Genomic DNA, 18,418 nt, shown 5'->3' on the forward strand with positions numbered 1-18,418 from the left:
GTGAATATGCTACCAGCTACCCAGGAAGCCTAGTAATGCCAGCAAGTCATTTTGGATACCTCCTTCTCCCTTTCCCTACCGCTGTGTCTACATAATCACAAAATCCTGTTGAGTTTACCTCCCAAATAGCTCTCCAATTTATCCAATTTCTTCCATCTCCAGAGCCACAATCACTGCAGAGGCCCAATCAATCTGATGCACATAGCAGCCTCACCCTTCCAAAATGCAATTCCGATTATGTTCCATACAAGGCTTTTCCTTGTCCTTAGCATAATGCAACATTCAAATCCTTCACTGAGGTTTTAAAATGTCCCTGCCACCAGAAAGTCCAAGAAATATACTGTCCTTCCACAATTTTAAGCTTCTGTACATGGAAGTGTCTTCCTGAAACACTATTCCTTACACCTTCCACTGGGCTATTTCCTACTCATCACTCAGTCAACAAATTGATCTAGAGCATCTTCTATATACTTAGAATGGTGACCTGAACATAATGTCTATTAATAATTATCTTAATAGTATATATTTATTGAGGATTTGCTGAGCAGAAAGTATAGTGTTAAGCATGTACTGTATGTTACTTCACTTAATTCTCAACAATCCTATGAGGTGGGGATCAAGCTATATATCACAGATAAGGAAACTGCAGCAAAGTCTATTTGAGAAATTGCCCAAGGTCAGGTGTTAGGAATTGATAGAACAGGGATTCAAACCCAGGTAGTTCAAATCCAGAGGCTGTCCTCTTAAGAAAATATCAGTTGGATAAATAAATTCCTACTCTAGTAAAAACAAAAACCACAAAAACTGGAAGCCAGAATTTTGATCAGTATGTTGATCTATATTCCAGATCAATTTCCTGATATTAATATTTCTATTTCTTTAAACAGAAAATATTCCCACATACTCTAGACTTCTGTGGTTTCTAATCCCTAATTAATTTTATTTGAATTTCTTAAAAAGCATATTGCAAATAGATTCCTTGAATATACTCTAGACTCTAAACCATGAAAGACTCCAAATAGCCAAAACAATCTTGAGAAAGAAGAGCAAAACTGGAGGCATCATGCTTCCTGATTTCAAACTGTATTACAAAGCTATAGCAATCAAAACAATATGTATGATAGTGCCATAAAAACAGACACATAGACAAATGGAACAGAATAGAGAGCCCAGAAATAAGCCCTACACATATATGATCAATTCATTTACAACAAAGAAACCAGGAAGATACAATAGGGAAAGGACAGTCGGTTCAGTAAATGATGTTGGAAAAACTGGACAGCCATATGCAAAAGAATGAAACTGGGCCACTATCTTACACTATACACAAAAATCAACTCAAACTGATTAAAGACTTGAATGTTAACACCTGAAACCATAAAACTCCTAGAAGAAAACATAGGTGGTAAGCTTGAATCCTTGAATTAGGACCTCTACATTAGGGATCAGTATTTTTTAATGAACCTCTTCTCTTAGGTGTTTTGTTGCTATATAGGTAAATAGCAACACAAAAGTTCTGGGTTTCTTGAATACACTGTATCAACTGATAAGAAATGCATAACTATGTAATAAACACATAGGAATACCCGTTCTATTCTCTGTATACCAAGTTTAAGTTGTCATCTTTTAAATTTTACCTTTAATTCCTGTTGTGATGTGAGGGAAGAAGAGGTCACCAGCATCCGTGTTAAGTTTTGAATTTTCTCAATCTGCACTTTTTGAAGTAGATCTTTTTCTTCCAAAAGTTGTGCCATTTGGTCTTTTTCCATTGCCTGGGCCCGAGTCTCTAAAGAAACCTACAGAATGTAATATTGGGTTACGTTAATAACAAATGTAGCTAGATTTTAAAACCTCGAAAGTAGCTTAAAAGAACAGAATAGAAATTTGTATGTGAACTAAGAGAATTTTAATTTTATTGAAATAAAATATACCCTACCTGCAGAACATCAATACACAGTTACCATAATCAGTAATTTCTCAAACTAAATATAAAGTCAAATATACATTTCTTATATCACTATTCTATATGCCATTACAATGCTGTTAAAGCAATTCTATTAGTTGCCTAAAAATATGTAAATAGTAGGCAGAGAAGTCATTAAAGCAGAGATTTGAATACCTACAGCAAAGGAAGAAATGTTTTCATAAGACTACCATTTGACATTTTGGCTTATTCCCAAAAAGATCACTAAAATGCAAGATTTATATAAAACAGAGGACCATAATAGTTAAAACAAACAATGACAAGTGATTATGCTATCTTATTAGAGTGCTATCTCAGGGTTGGAAGAAAAATTCAAGTTAATGTGAAACTAGAGAAAGTAGTTTTAGGTAACTATACATGGTCTCTCTTTTTTAACCTAATTTCCTATGTATAATTTGTGACAATTTAAAAAAAAATTATCTCCACTTGACCCATTTGAAAATATCAAATTTTCCCCTTTGAAAATGAAAAACAAAATCTAAAATAACTTCAAGTAACCAAGTCTTTCAGTTTATAGTAAATTAAACTAAAATTTTTATGAGTTGATTTCTTCTTAGTTGAAAACTGTTTTAAATTTAGGTTGCAAAACTCAGATATTGATGACTTAAGAATCTCTGGGCAATTAGGTAGATCCCAATTCTAAATCTGTCCCTACTCTTTACTGAAATACATGGTTCACACATACCTCCTCTAATTGCTTTTTGAGATCCATTATTTCTTTTCTGTATCTTTTCAGGAGAGCTTCATCACTTGATACCTCGTTAACGTAAGGAGTATTCTTCATATATTTAGCAGTGCTGGCAAACTGCGAACAAATACAAGAGTGTTATGTGCTCCACACACAGAAATTAATTAAATTAATAATATTTGGTCTTCTTGTAATTAAGTTTTGTAAAGAAAAATCAGTACTCTTCCCAGGTAGTTTAATATTTTTGAGTACAGAGTGCATTTTATGTCCCTGTAACAATGCCTGTAATGCTCCAGTCAAAAGCCTCTCTCCTTCCTTTAAATGCTATCTTACTTACTAGCTACTTAAGTATTAATCCAAGGCAATCGTGTTGGAAGACATGTCTTATCTTCCCTATAAGACTATACATTCTGTGAAGCCAGGGCTCTATTTTCTATCTTTTTTCTCTGACAGTACCTTGACCCAGTGCTCAGTAGCTATTTAGAGCAATGTTTCTTAGAGTATGAGCATCAGAAGTTACTTTAAGTGGGTACATGAAGGTATCCATTATATATAACATTGAATCCTTCATTGGGACAGCTATTCTACTGACAATTCAATTCCCCCCTACTCGTCCCTCTACTTTTTTAAAACATAAAATGCAGGCCTTAGGCTCAGTGCAAAGGCAGGTAACAATTAGCTAGCAGGAATTTAGGAATTATTTTATTATAAGCACATACACATGTTTTTTGGGTCACCTTCTATTTGTTGCAAGTGATACTAGTTTTTCATTTACGGAACTAATATAACGTTTCCTTTCATAATCAATTAAGTAAAAAAGTGAGTTTGTAAAAGAAAAACATCAAGTCAATTTCAGTAAAATAGTGTTGGATGTGGCAAAAATTGTGGAGGTAGGATATGAATGATTGAATTTTGGGAAAATTAAGAAATGCTAGTTAGTAGACAACACACAATTTTATTTTAACAGGTAGTTATGCAAATTAAAAAACTCTACCTATTTTTAGTAGGTAATTTTTCCTTCTTAAAGATGATATCCCCTCCTATTAAGTTGAGATAGAAATCACACTCACCTGGAGAGTAGTAAGAGTTTCATCAAAAGACACCGGAGTAATTGTGCAGATAATACGTGTTTTTGCATTTCCTCCCAAGGAATTCTGGAGAATTCGTGTTAATTTGCTATCTCGATAATTTATGAAACCACTTAGTGAGAAATGAGATTGGGAAGAAAAAGAGTAAGAATTTTTATATAACAAAAGTGGTTGGTTCTTAATGTAGAACCTTAAAATAGCTACAGTTAAAAAAATTAATTATTTATAGGTTACATGAGGCAGATCAAAACTACTAACTAAAATATATTTAAAATACAGAAAGTAAATGTAGTAGGACACAATCATATGTATAAGAAGCCACGCATGATCACAGAGTCATGAAAGCTTTTGAATATATGAAATAAGAACACTTATTTGAGGGTCACTAAAATATTACCATTTTCGACCTAATGAAAACATAAGCATTAACAGGTAGAGTACAATGGGATAAACATACCCAACTTGTCCATCACTAAGTTTCTTGATTACTTGTCCCAAAATAAATAAGCTTCGATTTATATTACAGCCTTCTTTGAGTCGCAAACCTGCATTTATTAAACAAATATAAAAACTAAAATCAAGCCCTGTACTGGATGATGAACTTATCAGTAAATTATGAGAGAAAGTAGAAATTAAAGGGACAAATGTTGAAGTCTATGCTTTGGACTCGATCTGAGCCCACCTTTAATACCACTGGTGGAGGAGCTCTCTCCCTAATCCTCCCCCCATTAGGTGAATCAGAAAGGTAATCACCTGAGAGAAATGGCAAAATGAAAAAGATGACTAAGAAAAGAATAAGAGGGAGGGAAAGCCCATTGCCTAAAAGAGGTCCTCTAATTCCTCCATTCAAATCTATTTTTTCCAAACCTTCAAATATAGGCAACTATAGGCTCAAAACCAAAAAAAGTTCTCATTTTAATATTGTGAGTATGCTCACATGACTCTAACATTTAAAAAAAGTACCTGGAAAAAGCTCTAGTCCAGTTTTATGCCCCAACCAGTTCCTGTTCCCTCTACTAGTAAACCATGGTTATTATTTATTCTTCTAGATTTTTAGAAATACAAGTTCATATATATTCATTTCTCCCCTTTCTTTTTCAGACAAATAGTAGCATACTATACACACTATTTTGCACTTTGCTTTTTTCACTTGGCAGTATACTGTGCATCATATCAGTAAACACTGGTCTTTTTCATAGCATAGAATTCCATTGTATGGATGTATCAGAATTATTTACCTAGGACCCTGTTGAGGGATATGTAGGTTTTCAATCTACCATGTATACAAAAAATACTGCAACAAAAAAATCTGAATAGCTGTTATTTCACAGGTGCATTATTCAGCTATTGCTGTAATATTGCTGCTTAACAAGCCACCTTAAAACAACAAGCATTTATTTCCTGTTCATGGGTCTGGTTTGGCGGATATAGGCCACGCTCAGCTGGGTGTCTTTATGTCAGGCTGCAGGAAATGAACACAGAGAGAGGCCTGACATCTTTATGACTTTGCACCTTCCCATCTAAGTATGCTTTTCCATTTGTTTAAGTATTTGGTTATGTCCTTCAGGTCTGTTTTGAAGTTTTCTTTATTTTGGCCCTGTGCAATTTTTGTTGAGTTTCTTCCTAGGTATTATATCTTTTAAGCCATCATTGTAAATTGAGTCTTTTTGTACACTAAATATTCTAACTGGTTATTTGTATTATAGTATTATTAATGTCTGTATATTAATTTTGTGCCCCACTTCCCTTCTGAATTTTCTTACTGATATGGAAATTTAGATGGTTTTCATGGTACTCCCATGAGCTTTTCAGCTATACAATCCTATTAACTGTACAGTTCTAGTTTTTTAACTGATGCTATAGTAGCCCAAATTAGATAATTAGCCAGATACATAAGCTGCTTTTCACATGGACTTTTATCACAAAATTATTACTGTCATTATTAGTTTCTAAAATGCATGGTAGCACTTTTATTCTGTGAAAGAACAGGAAGACACTTAGACCAACATATATCATAAGTTTTCATTACCTTCAGCACCTGTTTGAGCAGCTCTTTCACTGCCAGCAAGATCAACCAAATTCTGTAAGATGATAATAAACCTTTAAGAAGCATGAGATAAAACCCAAACTACTGAAAGAACATTTAAAACACATAGTTTACTTGAACACCCCATCTGTAGCCTCATCTTTCACCCCACTGTTCAGGCCTTCCCTCGTCAAAGCGATCTGTAACCCTTGTTCCTTCTTTCTAATACATCCTCCATAATGCCACCAGAATAGGTTTTCTATTTCTTACACAAAGTTCAAAACCTTATCATATGAATGTGATTCTTTGCAATCTGGCACTTGTGTGGCCCCAGCATTGTATCTATTCATTACTTACTCCGAACTCTAGCTGAACTACTCACGACACCCTAAACGCCTCATGCACTTCTACTCCCCCAAGTGCTACCTTTTGCCATTCTCTTTGTTACTTCTAAAGTTCTAGACCGCCCCTAGTCTTTATTCAGGACCAAAGGCAAATGTTACCTGCTCAATGTAGCTTTGCTGATTTTATCCTTCCTCCTCCCGTACCTTGAATGAGTTGCTCTTTTAACTGTACCCAGAGGTCATTATAGATATGATTTATTCTTACAGCACTTATTGTGTGGAGCTAGCCATTTGTCTGACTCTACTGTAGCATCTTTAAAAGCACAGACCTCTTTCATTTCACAAATATTGTTGGAAAAAAGTGACTGTCATGCTTCAGGCAGTGTTAAGTGCTAGGGATACAGCAATGAATTTGACAAGTAGGGTCCCTTTCTTGATAGAGCTTATATTCTATATGGAGTGGTAAGAGGAGAGGAGGAAGTTGGTGAGAAGACAGAAGAAGACAGATAGGAAACATAACCTGGTAAATGTAATACAGATAATTTAAAGAGAGTCCTGGAAGAGGAAAGAAGGGACAGAGTAGGTTCTCTGGACTGAGTGGTAGGGGTAGGCTTCCCATGAAGCTAAGATCTGGAATGACAGAGGGAGGCAGCCATGTAAAACCAAGGGAAGCACAGTGCAGATTAAACGAGCAGCCAGTACACTCAGTCACAAAACAGAAGTGAGCTTGGTATGCTCAAAGAATAAAAAGGGCAACATGGCAGAGTTGGTGAAGTGGCGATGGGACTACATAGCATAAGAGAAGGAGTTAGGAGTCAGATTATGCAGAGCTTTGTAAGTAGGGGTAAGAATGCTGGATTTTCCAAGCTCAATGGGAAGCCAAGAGAGGGCTTTAATCAAGAGTGACGTATCTTGATTTAACTTTCTGAAAGATCAGCTGTGGCACCCTAGATGGAGAATGAACTGGAGAGGGGCAGAAGTGGCAGCAGTTAGACCAGTTAGGAGGTTAGTGCAGGAATCTAAGTGAGAGATGATGGTGGCTTGGGCTAGGGACGTTGTAGTGGAGACAGTAAGTAATGGAGGGATGTCCTCTTTATTTTTTAATCTGAGAGCCCAGTAAATATTATTAATGCATTAAAAGAAAGTCAGAGATTTAAGTTACTTCCCTCTTTGAGGAGTAGGCAGGTAATTATGTACTCCTGCTTTACAGTCCTGTCTCAGATACTGCTTTCTCTAAAATACTCAAAGAAGTCTAATCGTTGTTATATAGTATTTAGTAAAAGTGACCTAGATACATAATAAAGGGGAAAAATGGTGATGAAAGCATGAATTAAGGTAAAAAGATGAGAACAAGCATTAGTGTTCAAAGGCACTAAGAAGCTCAGTCTATCTATAAGAGAGGAGCTTATGTGGACCAGAAGGAAGCAAAGTAAGACTGGTTAAGCCAGATCTTGTCCAAGGAAATGCCACAACAAAAGTAGAGCTTAGTAACATTAGAAATCTGCATAATGGACCAAAGAAAGGAAGACCAGAGTCCTAGAGGCCAGGTTCAGGAGAATGATAGAGTAATTCAAGACAGGTGAGAACCTAAATGAGTATGACACCCAATGGAATGATGACAGGTAGAATCAGGAAGAAATGGTGATGACTGGAGAAAAGGGAAAGCAGGAAAAAATGAGCCAAAATTGACTTGGGTTTCCAGCCTAGGTGACCAGGATAATGCTAGTATTACTGGAAAAAGGAATATTCATTATAATAGGAAGAAATTAATTTGGTTTTAGATCCACTGAAGTTTGAGATAATAGTGGGACAATCTTTAGAAAGACATGAATTAGAACTCAGAGACTCAGTGGTGAAAAACTGAAAGCATTTCCTCTAAGATCAGGAACAAGACAAGGATGAACACTCTCACCACTATTATTCAACATAGTTTTGGAAGTCCTAGCCACGGCAATCAGAGAAGAAAAAGAAATAAAAGGAATACAAATTGGAAAAGAAGTAAAACGGTCACTGTTTGCAGATGACATGATACTATACACAGAGAATCCTAAAGGTGCCACCAGAAAACTACTAGAGCTAATCAGTGAATCTGGTAAAGATGAAGGATACAAAATTAATGCACAGAAATCTCTTGCATTCAAATACACTAATGATGAAAAATCTGAAGGAGAAATTAAGGAAACACTCCCATTTACCACTGCAACAAAAAGAATAAAATACCTAGGAATAAACCTACCTAGGAAGACAAAAGACCTGTATGCAGAAAACTATAAGAAACTGATGAAAGAAATTAAAGATGATACAAACAGATGGAGAGATATACCATGTTCTTGGATTGGAAGAATCAATATTGTGAAAATGACTATACTACCCAAAGCAATCTACAGATTCAATGCAATCCCTATCAAATTACCAATGGCATTTTTTTTTTCAGGACTAGAACAAAAAATCTTAAAATTTGTATGGAGACACAAAAGACCCCAAATAGCCAAAGCAGTCTGGAGGGAAAAAAACGGAGCTGGAGGAATCAGACTCCCTGACTTCACACTATACTACAAAGCTACAGTAATCAAGATAATATGGTACTGGCACAAAAAGAGAAATACAGATCAATGGAACAGGATAGAAAGCCCAGAGATAAACCCATGTACCTATGGTCAACTAATCTATGACAAAGGAGGCAAGGATATACAATGGAGAAAAGACAGTCTCTTCAATAAGTGGTGCTGGGAGAACTGGACAGCTACATGTAAAAAGAATGAAATCAGAACACTCCCTAACACCATACACGAAAATAAACTCAAAATGGATGGAAATGTAAATATAAAGCTCTTAGAGGAAAACATAGGCAGAACACTCTATGACATAAATCACAGCAAGATCTTTTTTGATCCACCTCCTAGAGTAATGGAAATAAAAACAAAAATAAACAAATGGGACTTAGTGAAACATAAAAGTTTTTGCACAGCAAAGGAAACTACAAACAAGACGAAAAGACAACCCTCAGAATGGGAGAAAATATTTGCAAATGAATCAACGAACACAGGATTAACCTCCAAAACATGTAAACAGCTCATGCAGCTCAATATCAAAAAAGCAAACAACCCAATCCAAAAATGGGCAGAAGAGCTAAATAGACATTTCTCCAAAGAAGACATACAGATGGCCAAGAAGCATAAGAAAAGCTGCTCAACATCACTAATTATTAGAGAAATGCAAATCAAAACTAGAATGAGGTATCACCTCACACCAGTCAGAATGGGCATCATCAGAAAATCTACAAACAACAAATGCTGGAGAGGGTGTGGAGAAAAGGGAACCCTCTTGCACTGTTGGTGGGAATGTAAATTGATACAGTCACTATGGAGAACAGGATGGAGGTTCCTTAAAAAACTAAAAATAGAATTACCATATGACCCAGCAATCCCACTACTGGGCATATACCCAGAGAAAACCATAATCCAAAAAGACACATGCACCCCGATGTTCATTGCAGCACTATTCACAATAGCCAGGACATGGAAGCAACCTAAATGCCCGTTGACAGATGAATGGATAAAGATGTGGTACATATATACAATGGAATATTACTCAGCCATAAAAAGGAATGAAATTGGGTCATTTGTAGAGACGTGGTTGGACCTAGAGTCTGTCATACAGAGTGAAGTAAGTCAGAAAGAGAAAAACAAATATCGTATATTAACGCATATTTGTGGAACCTAGAAAAACGGTACAGATGAACCAGTTTGCAGGGCAGAAATTGAGATACAGATATAGAGAACAAACGTATGGACACAAAGCGGGGAAAGTGGTGGTGGGGTGGTGATGGTGGGATGAGTTGGGAGATTGGGATTGACATGTATACACTAATATGTATAAAATGGATAACTAATAAGAAACTGCTGTATAAAAAAATAAATAAAATAGAACTCAGAGACTTTAGAAACAATAAACATTTGACCATCATCAACGTAGAAATGGTAACAAGGGCAAACAAGGGAAGAAAAGCCACAGAACACTCCTGTGCTTTGATTAGGAGTGTAGGAGGAAAGAAGCCACAAAAGGGAATAAAGGAGCAGAGCTAAGAGCACCTGGATGTTTTTATTCCAGAAATGCCAGGAGACACTCATAAAAAGACCACCTCCAAAGAGCCAGAAAAAGACTCTTTGGGGAAGACTTCTTTCCAAGAAGATACTTAGAGTAAGTGGGAAGTCTGGAGTGTTGGACCAGATGGTATCTATGGTCCCTAGATGATGAAGCATCAAATAATATAAGAAAAGACACCAAACATATCACTGAATATGTCAAGCTAAATTATAATTAAATTTAATTATAATTAAACTTAATTTATAATTAAAGCTAAACTATAAGAGAAAAGTGAAAATTGTAGTGATATATCACAGGCCAGGTTTGGAAAACAAAACAGAAGTTGCGTTTTATGTTTTTTGTTGTTGTTAAAGACTAGTCTACTAAGATAAATGATATACTTGTATAGTTAAATAACTGAGGTGAACTAGAAACTTAATTAAGACTCTGATTTTCAAAATCTGAAAAACAAACATATTATAGATTTATTACTTTTTCCCCTGAAGTTGTCAAATCAAATTGAGAAATCTTACATCATATCCCACATCAAAGTAAAGAATTTAGGCCTTGAAGACAGAGAATAAAGCAATAATGGTAAGGAATAGAAAGGAAGCACAAAAAAAGAGAAATGATACAGTGCAGCAAGGAGGAATGTGTGCATAATGCTTATATTCACTTATCAACAAACAGGTATTGAATATAAACTATGTACGATGCGTTGGAGTTACAAAGATGAAGGAGATATCACTCTTCCCTTCAAGGGATTTATAGTCTAAAACACTGTTTACAATACAAAGCTTATTTTCTTATTGTACTTAACTATGAACTTGAATAATCTGATTTATTTTTTAACTATCTCACCCAGGTTTTTGTTCATCTCATAAGTCTCAATACCATTGGCAAAGACCAAAAAAACCCTCAAAACCCCAAAACCACAAACACAAAAAAAATCACCAAATTCCAAGATTACTTTAACTCTTAAATGTGCATGGAATCAACCCTTCCTCAATTACTAGTTAGGGAAAGCCTCAACTCTTACAGTGCTTACATCTAAAGTTCAGGAAATGGCAGCTGTAAGATCACAGGAAGTAAGATTCTCTGAACTCTTCCTACATTTCTGCTAGTAATCTCATGTTAGTGATGAGACTAAACTACCAATTTATAGATGCTTTTGCCAATTAGTTAACAGTTCTCATGAAACCAAACATCCAGCAGCTAAATTAAATTTTGGTTCAGCTCATTTAGTACATTATCACGGTTCATCAGTACTCACCAAATGGGACACCTTGACAGATCCTTCAAAATTAGGTTCACCTTTCTCTCTACTCTCCAAAATCTAGAAAGAAAAGGCAACTTGTAGAAAACTTAGTGTATTTTTAATTGGAAAGACCAAATATAGAGAGAATTACCTACCATCCTAAAAATGGTATGAGAACGACTACTTCTTTGATTCATTTTTGTAATTCCATAATGCCTGTTCTCTGTAAAAGAATCATATTTCAACTGTGTATATTAAAATCCAAAGAAAAACACTAACTTATATTTAAGTTTAGAAGTGAAAAGTGTGATTTAAAGCCTAAACACATTCAATTAAATAGTTTTTACAAGTGTTTTGAAGAAATACAGTATAAAGTCTTACTTTCTCCTTTTGTGATCCACTTCAAAGCCATTTCTGATGTATAAACAACTTCTTCTGTGAGATCAGCCACATATACATTCCTCTGAAACAAGTTTAATTATGGGAAAAGTAGAGAAATATGAGTCACTTAAAATTCTGCATTTCAAAAGGAAAGTACAAACTATTATAGAATTCATTTGTGGAAGTTAAGAGTAGAAAATGGGCACTCTTATTCTGTACAAAAATAACAAATCTATGCTATTTACAATTTATTTCCTGTACCAAAATACACTGAATTCTAACCTGATACTTCCAGCTTGCTCTTTTTAGGCACTTATGCCACAATATTATAGCTGTCAATATTTAAAAACTATACATATTACTTAAGAGATAATCTCTATAAGTGTTTAAGAAAGAAAATAAAAAACAAACCATAGTAACGTAACAGGAGACACTTTAAAATATATAGAAATTAAAGGCAAATGTTCAAGAAAGATAATCCCAATGAGTAGCTCTATTTTTTGAGCCACTCTGTTAACTCTGTCACTTACATTGAAGTCTTCCCGAATTATTAAAGGCTTCATTTTTTCAGTGTCACAGAGTAAGTCTGTAATGGTTTCATTGTATATCTCCATGTAAGACACACGTAAAAGAAATTCCCTATCAGGAAACTAGAAGAAAAAGATATGTGAAAAAATATCAGAAAACACCAGAGATCATCCAATTATGAAAACCTAATAATGAACGTTCATGTGCTAATATTAAATATTAAAATATTCTTTGAGAAACTATCTTTTAAAATGTTTTATTTATTTTTTAGTTGATGTATAGTTGACTTATTGCACTATGTTAGTTCCTGGTGCACAACATAGTGATTCAATATTTCCATACATATCAAAATGATCACATGGTAAGTCTAGTTACCATCTGTCACTATACAAAGATGTTACAATATTATTGACAATATTCCCCATGCTGCACATTTCACCCCTGTGACTCATTTATTTTCTAACTGGACATTTGTACCCTTTAATCTCCCTCACCTATTTCTCTCATTCCTCCAATTTCCCTCCCCTCTGACAACCACCTGTTTGTTCTCGGTATCTATGAGTCTGTTTCTGTTTTGTTTGTTCATTTGTTTTGTTTTTTAGATTCCACATATAAGTGAAGTCATGTGGTATTTGTCTTTCAGGAAATTATCTTTGTAAAACAAACAAAAAACAAAACTTCCCCTGTACTTCTATATTGATAATAACAAGCAACAACAACAGCAAAGCATTGTTTCAGAAATAATGAAAAGTATAGTATCATAGAATTATAAGAGGAAAGTACCCAGTCCAATTCTCTAACCTCAAAATAAAACCTATATATATATTCAAGAAATTAAAAATAATTAAAATAATGATGAAAAAACTAATTTAAAACCAACTCAACTAATTAGCTTGCCTATTCTGACCTTTTGATTCCCTTGTCTTTTATCTAGTCTTCTTTTTACTGCTCCTTAATAATCACTGGTAGCTAAACAAAGGCAATGAGGACCTAATCATTGTGAGAAGATATTCCTGTTACTTAATGCCCACTTTTTGGTGGGAGTACTGTTTCATGATTCAAAGAATGAAAGAACTTTAAGCTTTGTAAGTTAGTAAGTTTGTGGGAAAAAAATGAATCTATGCTATGCCTTCATTCTTTCCTCATGGATAATCAAGAGATAACTATAAATACACTTCATCATTACAAGAGAACAGTAAGGTTGCTATCCTATTATTACCACTTTTACCTGCATGTACTAGAAATTTAGCTAAATTATTTACCTTCTTAATTTTTTGGAAAATGTCATGAATTGCCCTGGGTATTACTCCCAAATAATCTTGTGACCCTGACATAGTATATGTTTTTCCTGATGCAGTCTGCCCATAGGCAAATATAGTACCTGCAAAAACAAAACACAAACATGCACAGATTAAAAATGAATCTATAGTGTATAAAACTATCAATACTTGTTAAACAGACACCCAAGACTGAAATGTTTTTGCAGTGAATACACACCATTGTAGCCTTGTATGGCAGAATCTATGATTGGTACTGCTATTTCTTCATACACATTTTTAGTAGTTTCATTGCTATGAAAGACACGATCTAAAAAACAAAACATAAAAGTTAAATCAAACAAATTAACTGTTTTCATTCTGAATTAGTAGTTGCCCACAGAAATAAAATTGTCAGGATATGGTATGATAAAAGATTTAAGACACAATATTTCCGTCAACTTATTGGTCCTCTGAAAATAGTCTTTTCTTTAGGTAAAATGTGTTGGTCCTCACACAGAAAAAATACAAGTCTGTTACCCTATGTGCTTTCAAGAGGCAGTAGGGCATGGTGGCTGAATATGGGGGTCCAGAATCAGACTGCCTGCAAATCTTGGTTCTGCCATTTACAGTGTGATTTTGGCCAAAGTGGTTGATGTCTCCGTGCCTCAGTTCCCTAATGTGTAGAATGGATATATATTATCTTCCTCATAGAATTATTGTGAACATATGTTAATACTTAGGAAATATAGACTATTACTATTCTTTGAGAAATGTTAATGTTTTTAACATACCTAGCAAGAAGGTCTAGCTCAAACGAAACCAAAAAATGCAGATATTTGGAAGAAAAGTACTGACCAAAGCTGAAGTGCTGCTAAAGGCTGGGTTTAGAGTAGCATTTGCACTGATAAATTCACAAGTCCAGGATGTGGTTCTCTGCTTTTGTTAGCACATTAAAAATAGACCACTCTTTTAGCGGTGCCCTCACATTAAAAAGCTCACAAGAAATGGATTTGTAAATCAGGAGGGAAATGTACTGACTGACCCACAATGAGAAATTCAGTGATCACACTGCTTGCACCATGACCACACATCTGCCCTATCAGCAGAACAATATGGAAAACCAAAGTGTCATCTGAAGGCTGCTTAAGGGCATGATTTTAGAGCAAGGAGAAATGGCAGGATGATTCAAACTTTAATGTTATTTATTTCAGACAGCTGGATGAGTCCAAAACCTTCATGGGCGTATATGGCTACTGATAAACTGTGGTACTTAGGTTTTATAATCTCAGGCACATATTACCTTTCAAAAATTATGTTAACACCACCAAACATTCCTTTACCAGGAATCATTTTCTCTTCTACATATCTTTGTGGATTTCTAGTTAAACACTAATTTGACAACTTAATCACTTACTCCTGAGGTTGGTGACAGGCCATCACTGTTGCTCTATGGTGCCTAAGAGGCAGCATGGTAGTGTGGCTGGAACACAGATCTGGAGCCTGACTCTTTCATTTGCTGGCTGTGTGACTCCAGGCCTCTCTGCTTCCTCATTAAAATGGGAAGGTACCAGATATGTAGGCTTGTTAGGAGGATTACATGAGTTAATACATATGAAGTGCTTAGAACAGTGCCTGGCACATTGTCAGCACTATATATATGCTAAATCAATACATAAATCAACCTAGTTAACCGTTAGGTCCTCCAAGTCCCTTTGTCCTAGCTAGCTCTCACTCATCCTGCAGGTCCCAGTGTAAGTGGTACCATTTCAGACACCTAGACTAATTAGATCCCTGCTATAAACTCCCACAAAGCTTATGTCATCCTAAGTGTAAATACTTGTTTAAAGCCTTTCTTTCCACCAAATAAGATCCACAAAAGCAGAGGTAGGTCCTTGCTGTATTCTACCAAAGAAGGAATATCTTCACTATTTATTCTTTAAAAAGTTTTGAAAAACAACTGAAAAAAAAAAAAAAAAGGAAACAAACAATAACAAAAACAACAACAACAAAGAAACCAAACTGGAAGATCTTAAAGATGACTTGACATTAAATAACACATTTTGGGCTTACAGAGTTTTATGCCACAAGTACGTTGACGAATAAGAGGAAAAATGTTAATTTCAGTTAAAAGGCACGATGACTATAAATGTGTTTAATTTTTTTTTTTTTTTTTTTTTTTTTTTGCGGTACGCGGGCCTCTCACTGTTGTGGCCTCTCCCATTGCGGAGCGCAGGCTCCGGACGCGCAGGCTCAGCGGCCATGGCTCACGGGCCCAGCAGCTCCGCGGCACGTGGGATCTTCCCGGACCGGGGCACGAACCCGTGTCCCCTGCATCGGCAGGCGGATTCTCAACCACTGCGCCACCAGGGAAGCCCTTAATTTTTAAGTTACTTATTATTATTATTTTTATTATAGCTATGCTTTAAGTGTCAGTTTATTGTCTTACTTAGCATACATGAATGGATGAACAATTTTTCAAAGTTTCCACTGAAGCAGTTTACTGAAGGCTAAGCTTGATATTTAGTGACAAATCCAGTGTTATTCATAAGGCTTTTGTACTCATAATAGAAAAATGATACCAGGTTAACTTTTTTTTTTTTTTTTTCGGTAGGCGGGGCTCTCACCGCTGTGGCCTTTCCGGTTGCGGAGCACAGGCTCCAGACGCGCAGGCTCAGCAGCCATGGCTCACGGGCCCAGCCACCCCGCGGCATGTGGGATCTTCCCGGACCGGGGCACGAACCCATGTCCCCTGCATCGGCAGGCGGATTCTCAACCACTGCGCCACCAGGGAAGCCCCAGGTTAACTTTTGATGCTGTTATAAACTTACCAAAATGGAAGGATTTACTCCCATCGACTTGATAAACTGTATTATTGTCAGTTTTCCAGTAAACTTGAGTATCTTTTCCAAGCGCCTCTTCTCTAAAAGAATAAAAAAACTGCATTTTAGAATAACTGGTCACAGAAGTTGTGTTACATGAAAGATAACTGAAAAGACCTCATCTTCTGATGAATATTTTAAAAGATGGTAATGACGTATACCATAAATAGGATAAATGTGGAAAATCCACCTTTGATGGGTAAAGGTGGATTTTAAATGGGGCTTCGTGACCTGCATTTTCATGGGAGTTTCTTTGTGAAGCTCTTCACTTCCACCTTCCAACCCAGTACTGGTGGCTGAAAACATACGTTGAAAATGCAACTCTGGTTATGTCTCTCTTGCTTAAAGCCTTTAAAAACCATCTGAAATCCTTAATTTGGCACATGACACCTGGATCATTGTAATTTCTCTCTTCGACCCATATCTTCCTCTAAATTCCTATATACACCCTAACTCCATATAAATCAACTGCCTGAAGGTCACCCAAAATAAGATTCGACCCCTCTCCGCCTGGAATACCCTGACTTATGTTTCCATTAACTAACTTAATTGTTCTTTCATTCATGAAAATTATCAGGAGTTTCCTACACAGCCCTGTCCTTCCCCTAAACTATGTCACTGAAGGACTAAAGACTCTTCTAGCAAACATTCTCCACCTGTCTATCATAACACCTGTCATGATGTATTATAATGCTTTCTTTATGCAGCTTTCTTCTAATGCATTAATGAGCTTCTTAAAAATAGGAAATTCCTCATTTTGATATTCTCATTTATTAAACACCCAGTAATGGTTAACAAATGTTTCTCAGACAAAATGCGTCAGCATTCTGGGGCAAGGGCCCGAGACAGGCAAGCAAAGCAAACAGACTTCATTTTCATTTCTTCCCCTTCCTGCTTTTTCCTCTATAGCATTTATTATTCCAGTATCATCACTTAATACTCTATACTTTTCACTTTATTTTCTGTCTACCCCTTTAGAACGTAAGATCCACTGGGCAACGATGGTAGTGTGTTTAGTACAGTACACTGTACTAAAAAAAAAAATCAGTTTTGATGACTATCGGTCATTCAACCTTCTGAACGTGGAGTTCAGTCACTGACTGAAGCGTTGAGTGTCTACCGAATACAATGGAAGAAGACTGACTAGTTTTTGCGCTCAAGGAGTATACAGTAAAGGGGGAGAGAGAGGAGTGCCAGTAAGGATTTTTCCTATTCGACTTTCCTGGGGGAGGGATGGGGAGCGCAGATGGGGGGACGGCAGAGCAGCGCAGGGAGTAGGGTCTTTAATGTCGGCGAGCCTGAGTTATAGACTTAAGAGAATCCCACGGCTGGAAAGTATCCTTTAGATCCTCCGATCCTGGCCCGTCACTTTACACATAAGAAACCAAGGCACAAAGCGGGTCAATGGCCGAGTTTCTAGGCAGCGGAGCAGGAAGGAGCAGCGAGGACTCACTCCTCCGGCTCAGGCCCGGGCCGGAGGCCGCAACGGGAACCTGGGTAAGGTCTGGCCCACCTACCTGCTGTTGAGAGGCCGAACCCGTACGCAGACGGCAACGGCTCCTTCATCGGCCATCCTGCCGGGCTGGATCCCAGGAACTGTACAAAAACCTCCGCGCCCGGCGCTTCTGAGTGTTAAGAGCCACCCCGCCTTTAAATTTAAAATTTCCCAAACGGCTCGCTGATTGAACCGCGGCCTCGTGACGTCACAGGCCGTTCCATTTGCGTCGCGGCGCGGGGGACGCCAGGCCGGCGGCGCGTCCACGGATAAGGGGGAGCAGTTATAAGGGTCAGGAGGAAAAGGAAGCTTGGGGCTCGCAGAGAGAGGGTCCGGGAAGCCCGTGGCCAGAGGCTCTCAAGGTAATAGCCGAGGTAACTATTGTTTGCCAAACGCCGTTGA

General features: G+C 36.7%; 1 protein-coding gene across 1 annotated transcript in view; it reads right to left on the reverse strand.

The window, feature by feature from the left end:
* CENPE (centromere protein E) overlaps nt 1–18,094 on the reverse strand; it is a 76,306-nt gene extending 58,212 nt beyond the window's left edge. Inside the window, exons 1-13 of the mRNA XM_067036426.1 lie at nt 18,039–18,094; nt 16,471–16,562; nt 13,881–13,970; nt 13,646–13,764; nt 12,386–12,505; nt 11,856–11,937; nt 11,630–11,697; nt 11,490–11,552; nt 5,790–5,841; nt 4,218–4,305; nt 3,743–3,872; nt 2,670–2,789; nt 1,638–1,796 (exon numbers count right to left, since the gene is read on the reverse strand). Of these exons, the coding sequence (XP_066892527.1) occupies nt 1,638–1,796; nt 2,670–2,789; nt 3,743–3,872; nt 4,218–4,305; nt 5,790–5,841; nt 11,490–11,552; nt 11,630–11,697; nt 11,856–11,937; nt 12,386–12,505; nt 13,646–13,764; nt 13,881–13,970; nt 16,471–16,562; nt 18,039–18,094 (1,239 nt within the window). The remainder of the gene's footprint in view (nt 1–1,637; nt 1,797–2,669; nt 2,790–3,742; nt 3,873–4,217; nt 4,306–5,789; nt 5,842–11,489; nt 11,553–11,629; nt 11,698–11,855; nt 11,938–12,385; nt 12,506–13,645; nt 13,765–13,880; nt 13,971–16,470; nt 16,563–18,038) is intronic.
* Nucleotides 18,095–18,418: the final 324 nt, after the last annotated feature.

The sequence above is a fragment of the Kogia breviceps genome, chromosome 6 (assembly GCF_026419965.1).
Source record: "Kogia breviceps isolate mKogBre1 chromosome 6, mKogBre1 haplotype 1, whole genome shotgun sequence".
Classification (NCBI taxonomy): Eukaryota; Metazoa; Chordata; class Mammalia; order Artiodactyla; family Physeteridae; genus Kogia; species Kogia breviceps.